Source organism: Hordeum vulgare, chromosome 7H (genome assembly GCF_904849725.1).
Source record: "Hordeum vulgare subsp. vulgare chromosome 7H, MorexV3_pseudomolecules_assembly, whole genome shotgun sequence".
Classification (NCBI taxonomy): Eukaryota; Viridiplantae; Streptophyta; class Magnoliopsida; order Poales; family Poaceae; genus Hordeum; species Hordeum vulgare.
The window spans coordinates 81,998,193-82,011,594 of record NC_058524.1 but is presented as its reverse complement, the minus strand read 5'-3'; the positions used below and the strand labels follow the sequence as shown (position 1 = coordinate 82,011,594).

At 51.0% G+C, this 13,402-nt stretch overlaps 1 protein-coding gene across 1 annotated transcript; it reads left to right on the top strand.

Annotated features, from left to right (window-relative positions):
* Positions 1-4,513: 4,513 nt before the first annotated feature.
* On the top strand, positions 4,514-5,676 carry LOC123410057. Its single transcript, XM_045102940.1, has one exon. It carries the CDS (start codon positions 4,698-4,700, stop codon positions 5,535-5,537), a length of 840 nt encoding a protein of 279 aa, XP_044958875.1. The 5' UTR covers positions 4,514-4,697; the 3' UTR covers positions 5,538-5,676.
* The last annotated feature ends 7,726 nt before the right edge of the window (positions 5,677-13,402 follow it).

Sequence of the window (13,402 nt, the reverse complement as noted above, 5' to 3'; positions counted from 1 at the left end):
AAAATCATACATGTGATGTGCTATTTATGATGTAATGTGATGTGCTATTTATGATGTAGTGTTCAGTTGAGAGGAGAGAGGGGAGAGGGGGGCCATGCATGTAAAGAGAAAGAGAAAAGAGAGAAGGACCACACGGATGCTTTTGGTTGATTAAGTAGATGTCTAGTGTTAGGGCTCCTGTAGGCCGGTGAGGCTGACTCGAGTTTAGTTCCACCTTGGTTACGAAAGGTGGACACAACCAATTTATAAGAGGGAGATTGCTTCCTCCCTTCGGTCCGGGCTTTTGGAATGGAGTGGGCTAGGCCGAGTTGGACGCTAACATTTGATATTAGAGCCAACATCGCCATGCCTTATTGAGGGGCTTCTCAAGGGGATGGGATGTTATGGTGTTGTAGGCCAGTGAGGCTGGCTCGATTTTAGTCCCACCTCGCACATCGCTATGCCTTATTGAGGGGCTTCTCAAGGAGATGGGATGTTATGGTGTTGTAGGCCAATGAGGCTCGCTCGATTTTAGTCCCACCTTCCTTACAAGAGGAGGCCACAACCAGCTTATAAGGGAGAGATTCCTTCCTCCCTTCAGTCCGGGCTTTTGGAATGGAGTGGGCTCTCCGCTGAAAATATGACTTTGACCTTTATTTTAAATGTTTTGGAAAATAACCATTTCCTAAAATATTGGTATTACCAAGCAATTACCCAAGGAATATTTACAACACCTTGAACATTTTAGTTTGCATGTTTGAGGTTTTATTTTGTCACAATAAAATTCAATGGCTTTAGTTGGTGGGATTTGAAATGAGATATGAAATTCATAGTGGTCAAGCATTGTTTAGCAACATGATTAGCTTAATCATGGTGACCACTATAGCTTGGTTATAGGGGTTACTATAGCATAATCAGGGGATGTCACAACCGTCTCCTCTAGTGGATGTACCTTCCGTCATTGACCACGATAGAGACGAACGTTCGACGGCTCAATAGGATCAATGCCAAGAACCTTCGGCTCGACATTGAGCAACCCAAGCAGGAGAGGGTGTTGGTAGCGGCGGAGGCGACAAGGGTGGCCAAGCTGAAGAGCAAGCAAGACCGCATCGCTCGGCTCTTGCAAGGCTTTGATACGTCCATTTTGCATCATGCTTTTATATCAACATGTATTGCATTATGGGCTGTTAATACACATTCTGGTACAATATTTATGCCTTTTCTCTCTTATTTTACAAGGTTTACATGAAGAGGAAGAATGCCGGCAGCTGAAATTCTGGACCAAAAAAGGAGCAAATTCGAGAGACCTATTCTGCACAACTCCAAAAGTCCTGAAAAGTTACAGAGAATTGTTTTGGAATATATAAAAATTATTGGACGAAAGGAATACCGGAGGGGATCCACCAGGAGGTCACAAGCCAGGGGGCGCGGCCTACCCCCTAGCCGTGCCCTGCAGGCTTGTGGGCCCTCTGGCAGGCCTCCGGTGCCCATCTTCTGCTATATGAAGGGTTTTGACCTGGAAAAAAAATTCATATAAGAGCTTTCGGGACGAAGTGCCGCCGTCTCGAGCCGAAACTTCGACATAACCAATCTAGAGCTCCGAAGGAGCTATTCCGCCGAGGAAACTTCCCTCCCGGAGGGGAAAATCGAAGCCATCGTCATCACCAACGACCCTCTCATCGAGAGGGGGTCAATCTTCATCAACATCTTCATCAACACCATCTCCTCTCCAAACCCTAGTCCATCTCTTCTATCCGATCTTTGTCTCAAAACTTCAGATTGGTACCTGTGGGTTGCTAGCAGTGTTGATTACTCCTTGTAGTTGATGCTAGCTGGTTTATTTGGTGGAAGATTATATGTTCAGATCCTTAATGATTATTAATACTCCTCTGATTATGAACATGAATATGCTTTATGAGTAGTTATGCTTGTTCCTGAGGACATGTGATAAGTCTTATTATAAGTAATCATGTGAATTTGGTATTCGTTCGATATTTTGAAAAGATGTATGTTGTCTCTTTTCTAGTGGTGTCATGTGAACGTCGACTACATGGCACTTCATCATTATTTGGGACTAGGGGAAGGCATTAGAAAGTAATAAGTAGATGATGGTCTGGTAGAGTGACAGAAGCTTAAACCCTAGTTTATGCGTTGCTTCGTAAGGGGCTGATTTGGATCCATATGTTTTATGCTATGGTTAGATTTATCTTAATTCTTCTTTCGTAGTTGCGGATGCTTACGAGAGAGGTTAATCATAAGTGAGATGTTTGTCCAAGTAAGGACAGCACCCAAGCACTGGTCCACCCACATATCAAATTATCAAAGTAATGAACGCAAATCATATGCGCATGAGGAAAACTAGCTTGGCATAAATTCTCATGTGTCCTCGGAAGCGTTTTTCTTTATATAAGAGTTTTTTCATGCTTGTCCTTTGCTACAAAAAGGATTGGGTCATTTTGCTGCACTGTTGTTACATTTGTTACTTACTACCCGTTACGAATTACCTTATCACAAAACTATCTGTTACCGATAATTTCAGTGTTTCGAGAGAATACCTTACTGAAAACCGCTTGTCATTTCATTTTACTCCTCGTTGGGTTCGACACTCTTACTTATCGAAAGGACTACGATAGATCCCCTACACTTGTGGGTCATCGAGACTCTTTTCTGGCGCCGTTGACGGGGAGTGAAGCGCCTTTGGTGAGTGGAACTTGGTAAGGAAAAATTTATATACTGTGCTGAAATTTACTGTCACTTGTCACTATGGAAAATAATCCGTGTGCGTCGATTTTTATATACTATGTTTGCTGTCGATTTTTATCATTTATCCGTGTGCGCGCCTGGGCGCGTTATCGGACATTTGAGGGCCGGATTTGCAAAATCCGGATGTAGATGCTCTAAGAGCAACTCTAGCATACCACGTATATCTCCTCAACCCGTAAAATAACCGCCATTTTATAGTTCCACGGTGACAAGGGTACCGAACAAACCCCTTAAACGCCATAGACCCTTAAAAGAAGTTTAAGGGGGCACGGTAAAAGCGCCCCTCTAACCCGCGGATACACTATTTTCGCCCCCGCCTCGTCGGTGCCGTGTATCTCGCGAAAGCAGTTGGTGGAAGGGACATTTCAGCCTGCGTCGGTTCCCTTCCCCCATCCCACAGGGCCGCCACCCGCCAGCCGCCTGGAATTTCGGACGTACTCGTCGTTGGAATCACGTCGTCGGACCGCTCCTAAGCTCATTCCATCGCGTCGCCTCGCCGCCCCATCTGGTCCGTCGAGCCGCGTCGCCCCCGGATGCCCGCTGAACCGGATTGACCCCCACCACGTCCGGCCCACCTCCGCCTCGGATTCGCAAGTTTGCGGCCACCCCCTTTTCGCCGCAAACACCCACTATCAACTTCAGGAGCATCTCATCGAGTATCATTGGCAGAGACATGGTAGTAATTTTTGCCATTTTTTATTCATTTCATTTAGTTCATGTGTGATTTTCATCATTGTTGTATTTAGAACATTTTTTTATTGAATTATTACTTTATTTCAAAGATTTGAATAATGATTGTAATATGAATGATTGTTGTATTGTGATTTGGATATTTGATCTTATATTTTTTAATCAATTTTAATAAATAGCACGCTTATACATACGATTTTATAATGCGGGTTCTGTTCAGTCGTGACTTTTGTTAATCCATAAAATGCTTTTTTCATGAACTATAAATGCAGGATACAGATCGTGTTATACCGGGTGTGCTAGAGTTGGTGGAAGGACCTGCTATTTTCTGCCCGTCGTCGTCGACAGGACACGCACTCGTGGGCGATGACATGCGTGGCCAAGGCGCATGCTACGCTGGCCGCCACTAGTATATAGATATCTAACGCGGATCCGCGTAATCAAGGACTCCACAAATTGCGACACCTCTTCGTTGCTAGGTGAGGTTAGGTCGGAATCTACCGGTACGCGCTGATGTTTTTCGGTCTCCGATCGAGACACACCGAGATCTTCCTGCACACGTTGACCACTCGTCACTAGCATTCCCACAGCGCACAGCCCTGTGTCTTGCACGCCAGTCCGACCTGCGTGTCGCCGACGAGACTCCAAAGTCCAAACCGCTCTCTCCATCACCCCATGAGCAGGTAAAAAAGGTCGATTTCACCTCCTGCCTCGTCGCCGGGTACAGTAGAATAAGATCGGGGATACGAAGAATGGGACCTGTCAGGGCACAGGGGAACAGAGAGAGACATGGACCGGCCGACGCCGTTCACCGTGTGTACGCGAGTGTGCTCCACTAGTAAGCCCAAATTGAAACACGCCTGAAGAGGGAGACACGTGAGCAAATTTTGAAACGCCGGGGCGCGGCGAACCTTCTCGCTGGCCGCCTACCTGGCCGGCCCAAGTTGCCGCAAGCCACGCACCCAGTCACATGCCGCGAGGAGCAAAGCAGAGAGCAACAGCGATGTGCCGTACGCGGCGCAGGAATGCAGCTATTCCATCCTGTCCTGGGTGTGTTCCCACCTTTGCCTTGTTTATTGGCAGCCGGCCGCGCGAGGAGCTGTCACGGCCCGGCAAATCCAGAGCCTATATATACGCACGCACAGCTCACCTGAGCTGAGCAGAGCCAAGGCACCCGCATTATTCATCGCTTCGACAGCCGACACAGCGCGATCGAGTCCCCGCGCAGAGCAAGAAGATCAGGAGGAGGATCCCCATTCGATCTGATGGCGCCGGAACTCGGGTGGTGGCCGATGTCGCCGTGGCTGAGCCCGGGCGCGGCGTCGTTCATCCTCTTCAACCTCCTCGTCGGCGCCATCGCGCTCATGTCGTCGTCGTCCCGGGGGCCGGAACCGGCCGCCCGGCGCAGGCTCGTCCGCACCGCCTCGACCGTCGTGCTGGAGAGCCTGCGTTCCGTCTCCAACTTCCCCTTCCACTCGCTGGGCGACTACGGCGTCGCGTGCTCTGCGCCGGCGGCGTCGCAGCTCCACCACGTGCAAGACCAGTACAACGGTACGTTCCAAGGGCAAGAAGCGCGGGAGGCGAGCAGGGTGGAGCACGAGCCGGCGTCAGTGGCGCAAGAAGAAACTGTAGCGGCGGCCGCGACAACCACCTCGCCGCAGAGCGCGCCTTTCGCGGCACCGGCGGCACAGGAGGTGGACAGGATGGTGGAGCACGAGCCAGCGTCAGTCCCTCAAGAAGAAACTGCTGTGTCGGCCACGACAACGACCAAGCCGCAGAGCGCGGCGCGGGCGGCACTCGACGCGTCCGCGGCGGCGTCTAAGGCCGAGGTTGGAGACGGGGAGTCCATCAGCTTGGACGAGGCGTACGCGCTGGCGCGCGCGGGGCGGCAGCGGCAGTCCGCCGCAGATACGGTGCCGAGGAAGGTCAAAGGGCGAGGAGCCTACGGATGTGGGCGGGGAACGGAGGACGTCGAAGGGAAGGCGGAGGTGGACGCGCGGGCGGAGCAGTTCATCCGGCAGTTCCGGGAGGAGCTCAAGCTGGAGCGCATCAACTCCATCCTCAACTACACCCACGCGCTGCGCCGCACCGCCGGGGCACGGTAGCCGGTGCCGCCGCTCGGCCCATCGTCTCGTTTGATTGTGTAGAGAGAATATTTCGTTTGCTCTGTACAGCATTTTTGATTGATGGATCATTCCCACAGAGAATGCAACAGCAGTACAGCACACAGTTTTGGATTGTTTACTGCAGCCACGTACTGTTAGAGAGAACTGCCAAAACATCGTATATTGGCAGATCGCACATCTCTCAACCTGCAGAAAGGACGGATCGACGACGGCATTGCTATAGGGCAATACGCCTACGCGCAGCGTGCTTGTGCCCGGTGACCATGGCGGTGAGAGCATGTACAGCCACATCTTGCAAATCGGACCTTTAAACGTCCGCACACCTGTCCGGATGTGTTTGTGGTACTGATCGAACACTTCCTAAATTGGTGTCATGTATCTCATGTCCGACACCTTTTATCCCTACAAATCCATACAACATAGTACGTAGATCATCACACGATCAAAATTGACAAGAAACAGACATATAAACCAGTATCAAAAGGGCATAATTTACATAAACATCATTGAAAAGACATAATTAAGCACCTCAACTTGAGATCCGGCACATTCTAACTACATATCAATACTAGATTATCTAAAAGGAGATGGTGAGCTTCACCACTTCCTCGTCGGCCGTTTGCCCTTGCCGTCGTCGGTGATGTTGTAGCTGTCCGTAGCAGGAGGTGGGTCGACATCGAAGTCGTCGGAGTCAGCCCCATCGGAGGAGGAGAAGGAGATGACGATGTAGCCTTGACAGCGCTGGACGATGCGGTCTTTCTTGCGCTTGAGCTTGGCCACCCTTGCCACCTCTGCCCTCTCCCCCCCGCTCGTATTGCTCATTGCCGAGCCGGAGCTATTCGACGTTGATCCTCCCAAGCCGCCAAGCGTCCATCTCCGCCGTGGTTAGCACCGACGAAGCGGGCACTAGAACCCACCGCTGCCCGCACGGAGCAGCTCCAGGAGGTAGAGGAGGCCATCGAGCGGACGGAGCAGACTTGGCACGCCTCGTAGATCCGTGTGCGGGGTGGGAAGGGCCGACATTTGGCTATGCCGACGGCCTACAGGAGGCGTCGCACCAGAGCCGGAGCTGCCTCCCATATCAACGTGCAACAATTTAGTCAAAGCGCTCACGTAACCCAATGGCATTATGACTAAGGATAAAACAGAGATGAAGAGTTGTCAACCAACTTTTATACTCCCCCCGTTTCGGTTTATAAGTCATCTTACGAAAACCAAATAATCCCAAAACACTTAGGCACGATGCATTAACTTTCATCTCGTTTTTTGTTTTTTGACATGAATAAAGGAATCAACCAATAAGAGACGTGCGGCGTATATGTTTTTAATGACTTGAGACTAACTAGGTCGACATGCGATGGTTAGTTCATTGCATGCAATGATATTAATTAGCAAAATAACATCAATTTTTTTGTTTTCCTCTCCATCTTGGTCACGGTGCACAACGTAAGATGACCTATACACCGAGACGGAGGGAGTACATCAGAACTGGTGCAAACTTGTGCTTGACACAGTCCCAATTTGGGTCACACATGCCAAGAATGACATGCTAACCGCCCCTTACACGCATGACGAGGTCAAACAGGCTCTCTTTCATATGTCCCCAATAAAAGGCTCTAGGACCGGACGGGTTCCCAGCTCACGTTTTCCAATGTCATGGAAGTTTAGGCCAACTCACGACCCCAAACAGACGTCCGATTTGACCGGATTTTGTCCGTTTGGGACGACAATGGGTTCTCCCATGTTCGCCTCTGTCCGTTGGGTCGTGCATGCGTCCACCGCGCGGCCGCACCCCAAATCAAGTCCGTGTTAGACTTGATTTAAAAAAAAACTCAACTAAAAATAAATAAACTCAGTTTAAAAGCTTAAAACATAATAATATTAACATTAATAAAGGCCCAGTTTTCACGGTCACAAGACGGCCCAGTTTTTGACATAATTAACATAAAAAAGTAGCCCGCCCGTCGTTGCCGTCGCCGTCGCCGTCTTCACTGGTCGCCGGCGTCATCGTCGTCGCCGGCGCTGACGAGGTCGACGTAGGGCGGCGGTGTCCAAGGTGGGTCGGCGGTCCCTGGTGCGCAGGGGCGTGCTCGAAGCTGGCCTGCAACACCTCCTCCCGTGGCGAAGCCTCCCGCTCCAGTGACCGCCGTGGCGTGGGGCACCAGTTCACGGCCCCACTGCCTGCGCCATCTCCGCCGCGGTGCACGACCAGCCCCACGACGCGCCCACCAGCTCCGGAGGGAACGCAGCCACCTCCTCCTCCTCCATCGGCTCGGGGATGGCGACGTCGCCGGCCGCAGAGAGGGCCATGGCGCGGTCCAGGCCCGGCCATTGACGCTCATCATGCGTCCTCATGGAGTCCTTCATGATGCGTTGAATGAGCCGGGCCTCCTCCTCCGTCATGCGAGGAGGTGGAGGTGGTGACGAAGACGGCGAAGGCGATGACGTGGGCGTGAGGCCGCGCACCCGTGTACGCCCGCGCACCTCCCGTGCCCGCCGCGGCCCCGCGACCGTCCCGGCGAAGTACGAGGCACGACGCACATCGTGCTGGTCCCTGAGCCATGTGTCCGAGAGGGCGCTGTCGGCGGCGTACCTTGGGTCGTAGTAGAGGTCGTTGGGGAGGAGGCGGCGACGGCGCTCGATCTCCTCGCGGCGTGCACGACCGCTCGTCGGCACCGGAGGGATGGGAACGCGGTCGGCGGAGAGATGCCACGCGTTGGGGAGGTGGACATCACTCCACAGGACCGGCATCCTCGTCTCCCAGTAGCGCCGGCAGACCTCAACGCTGAGGTACTGCAGGTCGCGATGGCCGGCGGGCCTGGGAGCGATGGAGAAGGGAACCGCGGCCTGGCGCGGTGGCGATACGGCCTCCTCCTGGACGGAGCCGCGGCGGTGTCCCGACAAGGAGCCAGCCTCACGGTCGTGGGTGCCCTTGCGGCCGTAGTTCCACAGACCCATGGCTGCGGCGGCCAGCGAGCTCGAGGAGGAGGCTAGGGTTTCGCGAGGGGACTGTCGGGTTTCGAGGAGGCCGCGGGGTGGCGATGGGAACAATGGACGACCGGTCCACGACTTCCTCATTTAAGAAGGACCACGAGTGTCCCCTAGGCGGATGACAGGTGGGCCCGGCTGCTCGTGCGCATTGATGCGGGTGGGTGGGAGGTTGGTGGCCGCCTGCCGCGCGTCCCCGATGCGGACGAGCGCGCGTCCGTTTGGTGTCCGCCGCGACCCAAATCCCGCGCAAGTTTGCGCTCAAAATGGGTCGTGCCGAACACGAAACAGACAGGATGGGTCCGGGCTGTCTCGCGCTGGGCTGACCTGTTTGTCCCTTTTACCCTAAACGGACGGGGCCGGACAGAATGAGGTCGTGCGGTGGAGTTGGCCTTATGTCGGGACGAGGTGACCAGAGGTGTCATCAGAATGCTGTCGGGGACTGAGTCTATTGAGTGTACCAATGAGACCATCATGGTGCTAATTTCCAAGGTAAAGGTACTTCTATATCTATACCTAATAATAAATGACGTGCGTTTCTCCATTTTTTTTTTGTCTGTCCACCTATCCTAAGTTGTCCATAAAATTGAACTAAATTACCCATCATGCCACTTATAAATGAAAATATACTCTTCATTAATTGTTTCTTTGAGTTTTTTTGTTTGTCATCAGAACTATCCCTGAAGTTGAACTAAATTACCCATCCACCATGAGTAAGTGGAAAAAACATATTCGTTAATTGTCTCTAAATTTTTCATTTGTTATCCAAACTACCCCTAAAGTTGGAGTAATTATCCAATCTGTCACGTGTAAAACTGAAAAAAACGAGCATTTCTTCGAATTATTCATACCTCATAGGGCCCGTCAAGTTTTCATTCATCATGGTACTGACATTTTTCCTTCTCATACACGCATCGATGATGTACTAAAAAAATATACGCATCAAAGATCAAATCCAACATCGATCCATTTAGGGATGGCAATGGATACTCATTACCCACGTACCCGGTGTGTAAAATCCATATTAGGATAAGGATATGACACAAATACTTACCCATGGATATATAAACACGGAAATTTAAAACCCATCGGGTAGAGTGAGTACAGTATGGGATGGTATAACCCATATCCGCATACTCATGTACCCATATGTCGTATGAATACAAGCAAAATTACCTCCACACTTAGTCGTGAGTTTATGAACTTAAAACGTATGGCATTTTGCTACTCTTTATAACTATGTGTTCTTGATCCAATAGAATGTGTCATTATTTATGATGCGATGTGTTTTTATCTATGATGCGTTATTGTTTACATATTATGCTTATCGATTATTTTTAATAATTATGTACTGCTCGAATTGATGTTTTGTGAAAAGGGGTATTTTTACCCGTGGGTACCGTTGGGGAACGTTGCATGGAAAACAAAAAAATCCTACATGCACCCAAGATCTATCTATGGAGATGTATAGCTACGAGAGGGGGAGTGCATCTACATACCCTTGTAAATCGCTAAGCGGAAGCGTTAAGAAACGCGGTTGATGTAGTCGAACGTCTTCGCGATCCAATCATGATCCATCCCGATCCAGCGCCGAACAGATGGCACCTCCGTGTTCAACACACGTACGGCTCGATGATGTCTCCACCTCCTCGATCCAGCGAGCTTAGGTGAAGTAGTAGTTGAGTTCTCCGGCATCACGATGGCGTGGTGATGGTGGTGGTGGTGCGATCTCGGCAGGGCTTCACCAAGCACCGTGGCGACGCGACACAGGAGAAGAACTACTAGAGAGAGAGAGAGAGAGGGAGGGTGCTGCCAAGGATTAGAGTGTTGGCTGCCTCCCACTCCTCTCATATATATAGGGGGAGGGTGGATATGTGGCCGTTGTTTCCCCTAGGGTTAGGGGCGGGGGTGTGACGCCCTCGTTTTAATCGTACGCTAATCATACACGCAAACGCGTACGATAACTCTTAAGGACTCACGGAAAGATATCACAACACAACTCTAGACACAAATAAAACAATATCAGCTTCATATTACAAGCCACGGGCCTCGAGGGCTAGAAATCAACAGAGAGGCCAGCCCGCCGGTCTAACTCTAACACAACTCTAAATCAACAGAGAGGCCAGCCCGCCGGTCTAACTCCTAAGCACAAAGGGTTCGTGGGCCCACTTGCCCTCCGCGCTCCTGCATGATGCGTGGGCGGTCGCAGTCAGTCCTAGCACCCCTTAATCACAAGCACGATGCATCTGGGGACCACTCGGGCGCGCGCCGCTCTATTGCTGACATCTGAAAAGCTTCGACTGACACCGCGACATCGAGTATCCATAATTCTTCCCGCGTAGCCGGTTAGTGCGAAAAGGTCTCCAACCAACCCAGATAAAATACCCAAATCCATTATCATTTTAGTTAGGCCATCGACACAAACACGCGGGAATACACCCGCCTAACAACCAATCACCAATGACCCCAGTAACATGGTCAAGTAACTGTGTGGTTGTAACATCGGGGGAATTCGAGGTATCACCCTTGTTGGATTCCGAACGATGTAACCGTCAAGGTGGACTTAGAGGAATCACCCTCGAGAGTCCCACACTTGAGGGGTTGCACGACAGAGGCATCGTCGGGAATGGTGAAAGAGGAATCATTCTCGATAACCACGACCGACTAGCTGTACTACAGAGATATCATCAGGAGTACTTCGCGAGGTGTCACCCTCGGTACCCGATAGTATCTTTGTAGCGTCGCACAACTAAGGGGGGTATAAGTGCGGTGCCGGGTCTCGCTCGTTGATCAAGGATCGAGACTTGAAAGCAAAGCAGGGAAACTGGACTACGGGGTCAGAGGGGATGACTGCTCCGCCTATACTAAATAGATTAAAGTGTGGTAGTGAAAGCAGCAGTTCATCAAGAATAGGCTATGCATCATATATAGAAGCTAACTACAACAGTAGCAAAATTCTAATGCAAGGAGTAAGAAGAAAGTCATAGGCGATATAGGGATGATCAAGGGGGGGGGGGGGTTGCTTGCCTTGCTGCTCTGTGGCAAAAGGATGGTCGGCAGGGTCGTAGATGTACCCGACAGTAGCGTTAGTCTCGGGGTCTACCGGTAAGAAGAGGGGGGAGAAACAATAAATAGCAGCAACAGGTGCAACACTAAGCATGACATGGCAATATGCAGACTAGGCATGAGCTAACGCAGCAACATATGTCGTAGACGGGTCGGAAGAATATATGACGATATTTCTCGGGTCTCGGGCTACTACTGGTCAGACTGATAATGATGGAAAAGTTCCACGTTTGCTATGCTAGGGACGCATGACAGACGAATGGACCGTGTATCCGGGTTCGTCTCGTTCTGCTGATCAACTTTCATGTTGAAAATATTTTGATCTGACTTACGGTTTATTTTATATTATTTTTTAAAGTTTTATTCCATATTTAGGAATTAAAAACATATTTAATTAATTTGATTAAATGCAATTATGACATCAGCATGATGTCATGCTCACATCAGCAGCTGACTAGTCAACTGACCAGTGGGTCCCATGTGTCATAGACATAAGTTTTTAATTAAGATTAAATATTAATTAATCAAATTAATTTAGTGGGGGACACACGTGTCATACTCTAATAGGATAACTTAATTATCCTAATTAACAGATTATCTAAATAATCTATTTACTTAATTAACTAATTAATTAAATAATATATATATTTATTTATTTAGCAAAAACATATATTTTATTTTTATATTGTTTTATTATTTATTTATTTTACAGAGGGTGTGGGGCCTCCCTGTCATAGACACTGGGGTGGGGCTGGCCCCACAGGTAAGTGGCACGATGGCCACACACACACAAAACACACGCACAACCACCTATTCATAATGTATTTTTTATACATGCATACATACATAATAATACATACATACAAAATACATACATGCATCTAATATATACATACATACATAACATATACATCTTTTCATTTTTTATTTTCCCTCTCTCTCATCTCCAACCTCTGTGCTAACAGGGAACTCTCAACACAGAGAGAGGAGGCAAACTCCTCCATCTACCGGAGCCTAATGACGTCGGAATGCGGCGGCAATCGTCGTAATGGAACCGGGAGAGGGAGATGGGCGTTCTGACCAACGTTGTAGGGGGGCGGGTTCGGCGAGGCTCGGTGGAGACGTTGAGGACGAGGACGGGGAAGCCGGCGGTGCGGTGCGGTCGGTGAAGGTCGCCGGAGGGACGGCCGGGGAGGAGGAGGGTCCGGCCGGAGGCGCCGGCACAACCCCGGTGCGGCCTGGCGCGGGGACGACGCGGGGCGACGGCGGGAGGAGGAGGCGCCGAGGGGGGAGATGGTGGAGTGCCGCCGGCTGTAGGGAGTGGGAGGCAGGGAGGCGGCGAGTGGAGGGGGGTCGCTGGAGGGGAGGGGCCGACGGTGCGGGGCTCCGGCTGATGGGGGTGTAGCGAGGCGCGAGGGAGAGATGGGGCGTGGTGGAGGGGAGCCGCGGTAGGGGAGGGAGGCCGGCGCGGAGTGGGAGCGCTGGGTGGGGGGTGAGGCGTGATGGAGGAGGGAGGTTGAGCGACGGGGGGTGGGAAACGAGCGCGGTAGGTGGGAGCGAGGGAAGTGGTAGGTGGGGGGGCTCGAGCGGTTGGTGGGGGGTGACGAGGGAGGGCTCCCTCATCCTGACGGCGACGACAGGGAGTGGATGGGGCGTCGTAGGGTTTCGCCCCTCGTGGGGGAGGGGGGCTTTATACCCCCACCCAATAGGTGGGCCGATGGGTGGTGGTCAGCTGGGCCACTAGGCCTAGTTGGGCCCGGGGGGGGGGGGTTATTCTTTGATTTTTATTA

Coding starts and splice junctions, on each gene's coding strand:
- LOC123410057 (XM_045102940.1), top strand. CDS start 4,698: ATGGCGCCGGAACTCGGGTGGTGGCCGATGTCGCCGTGGCTGAGCCCG.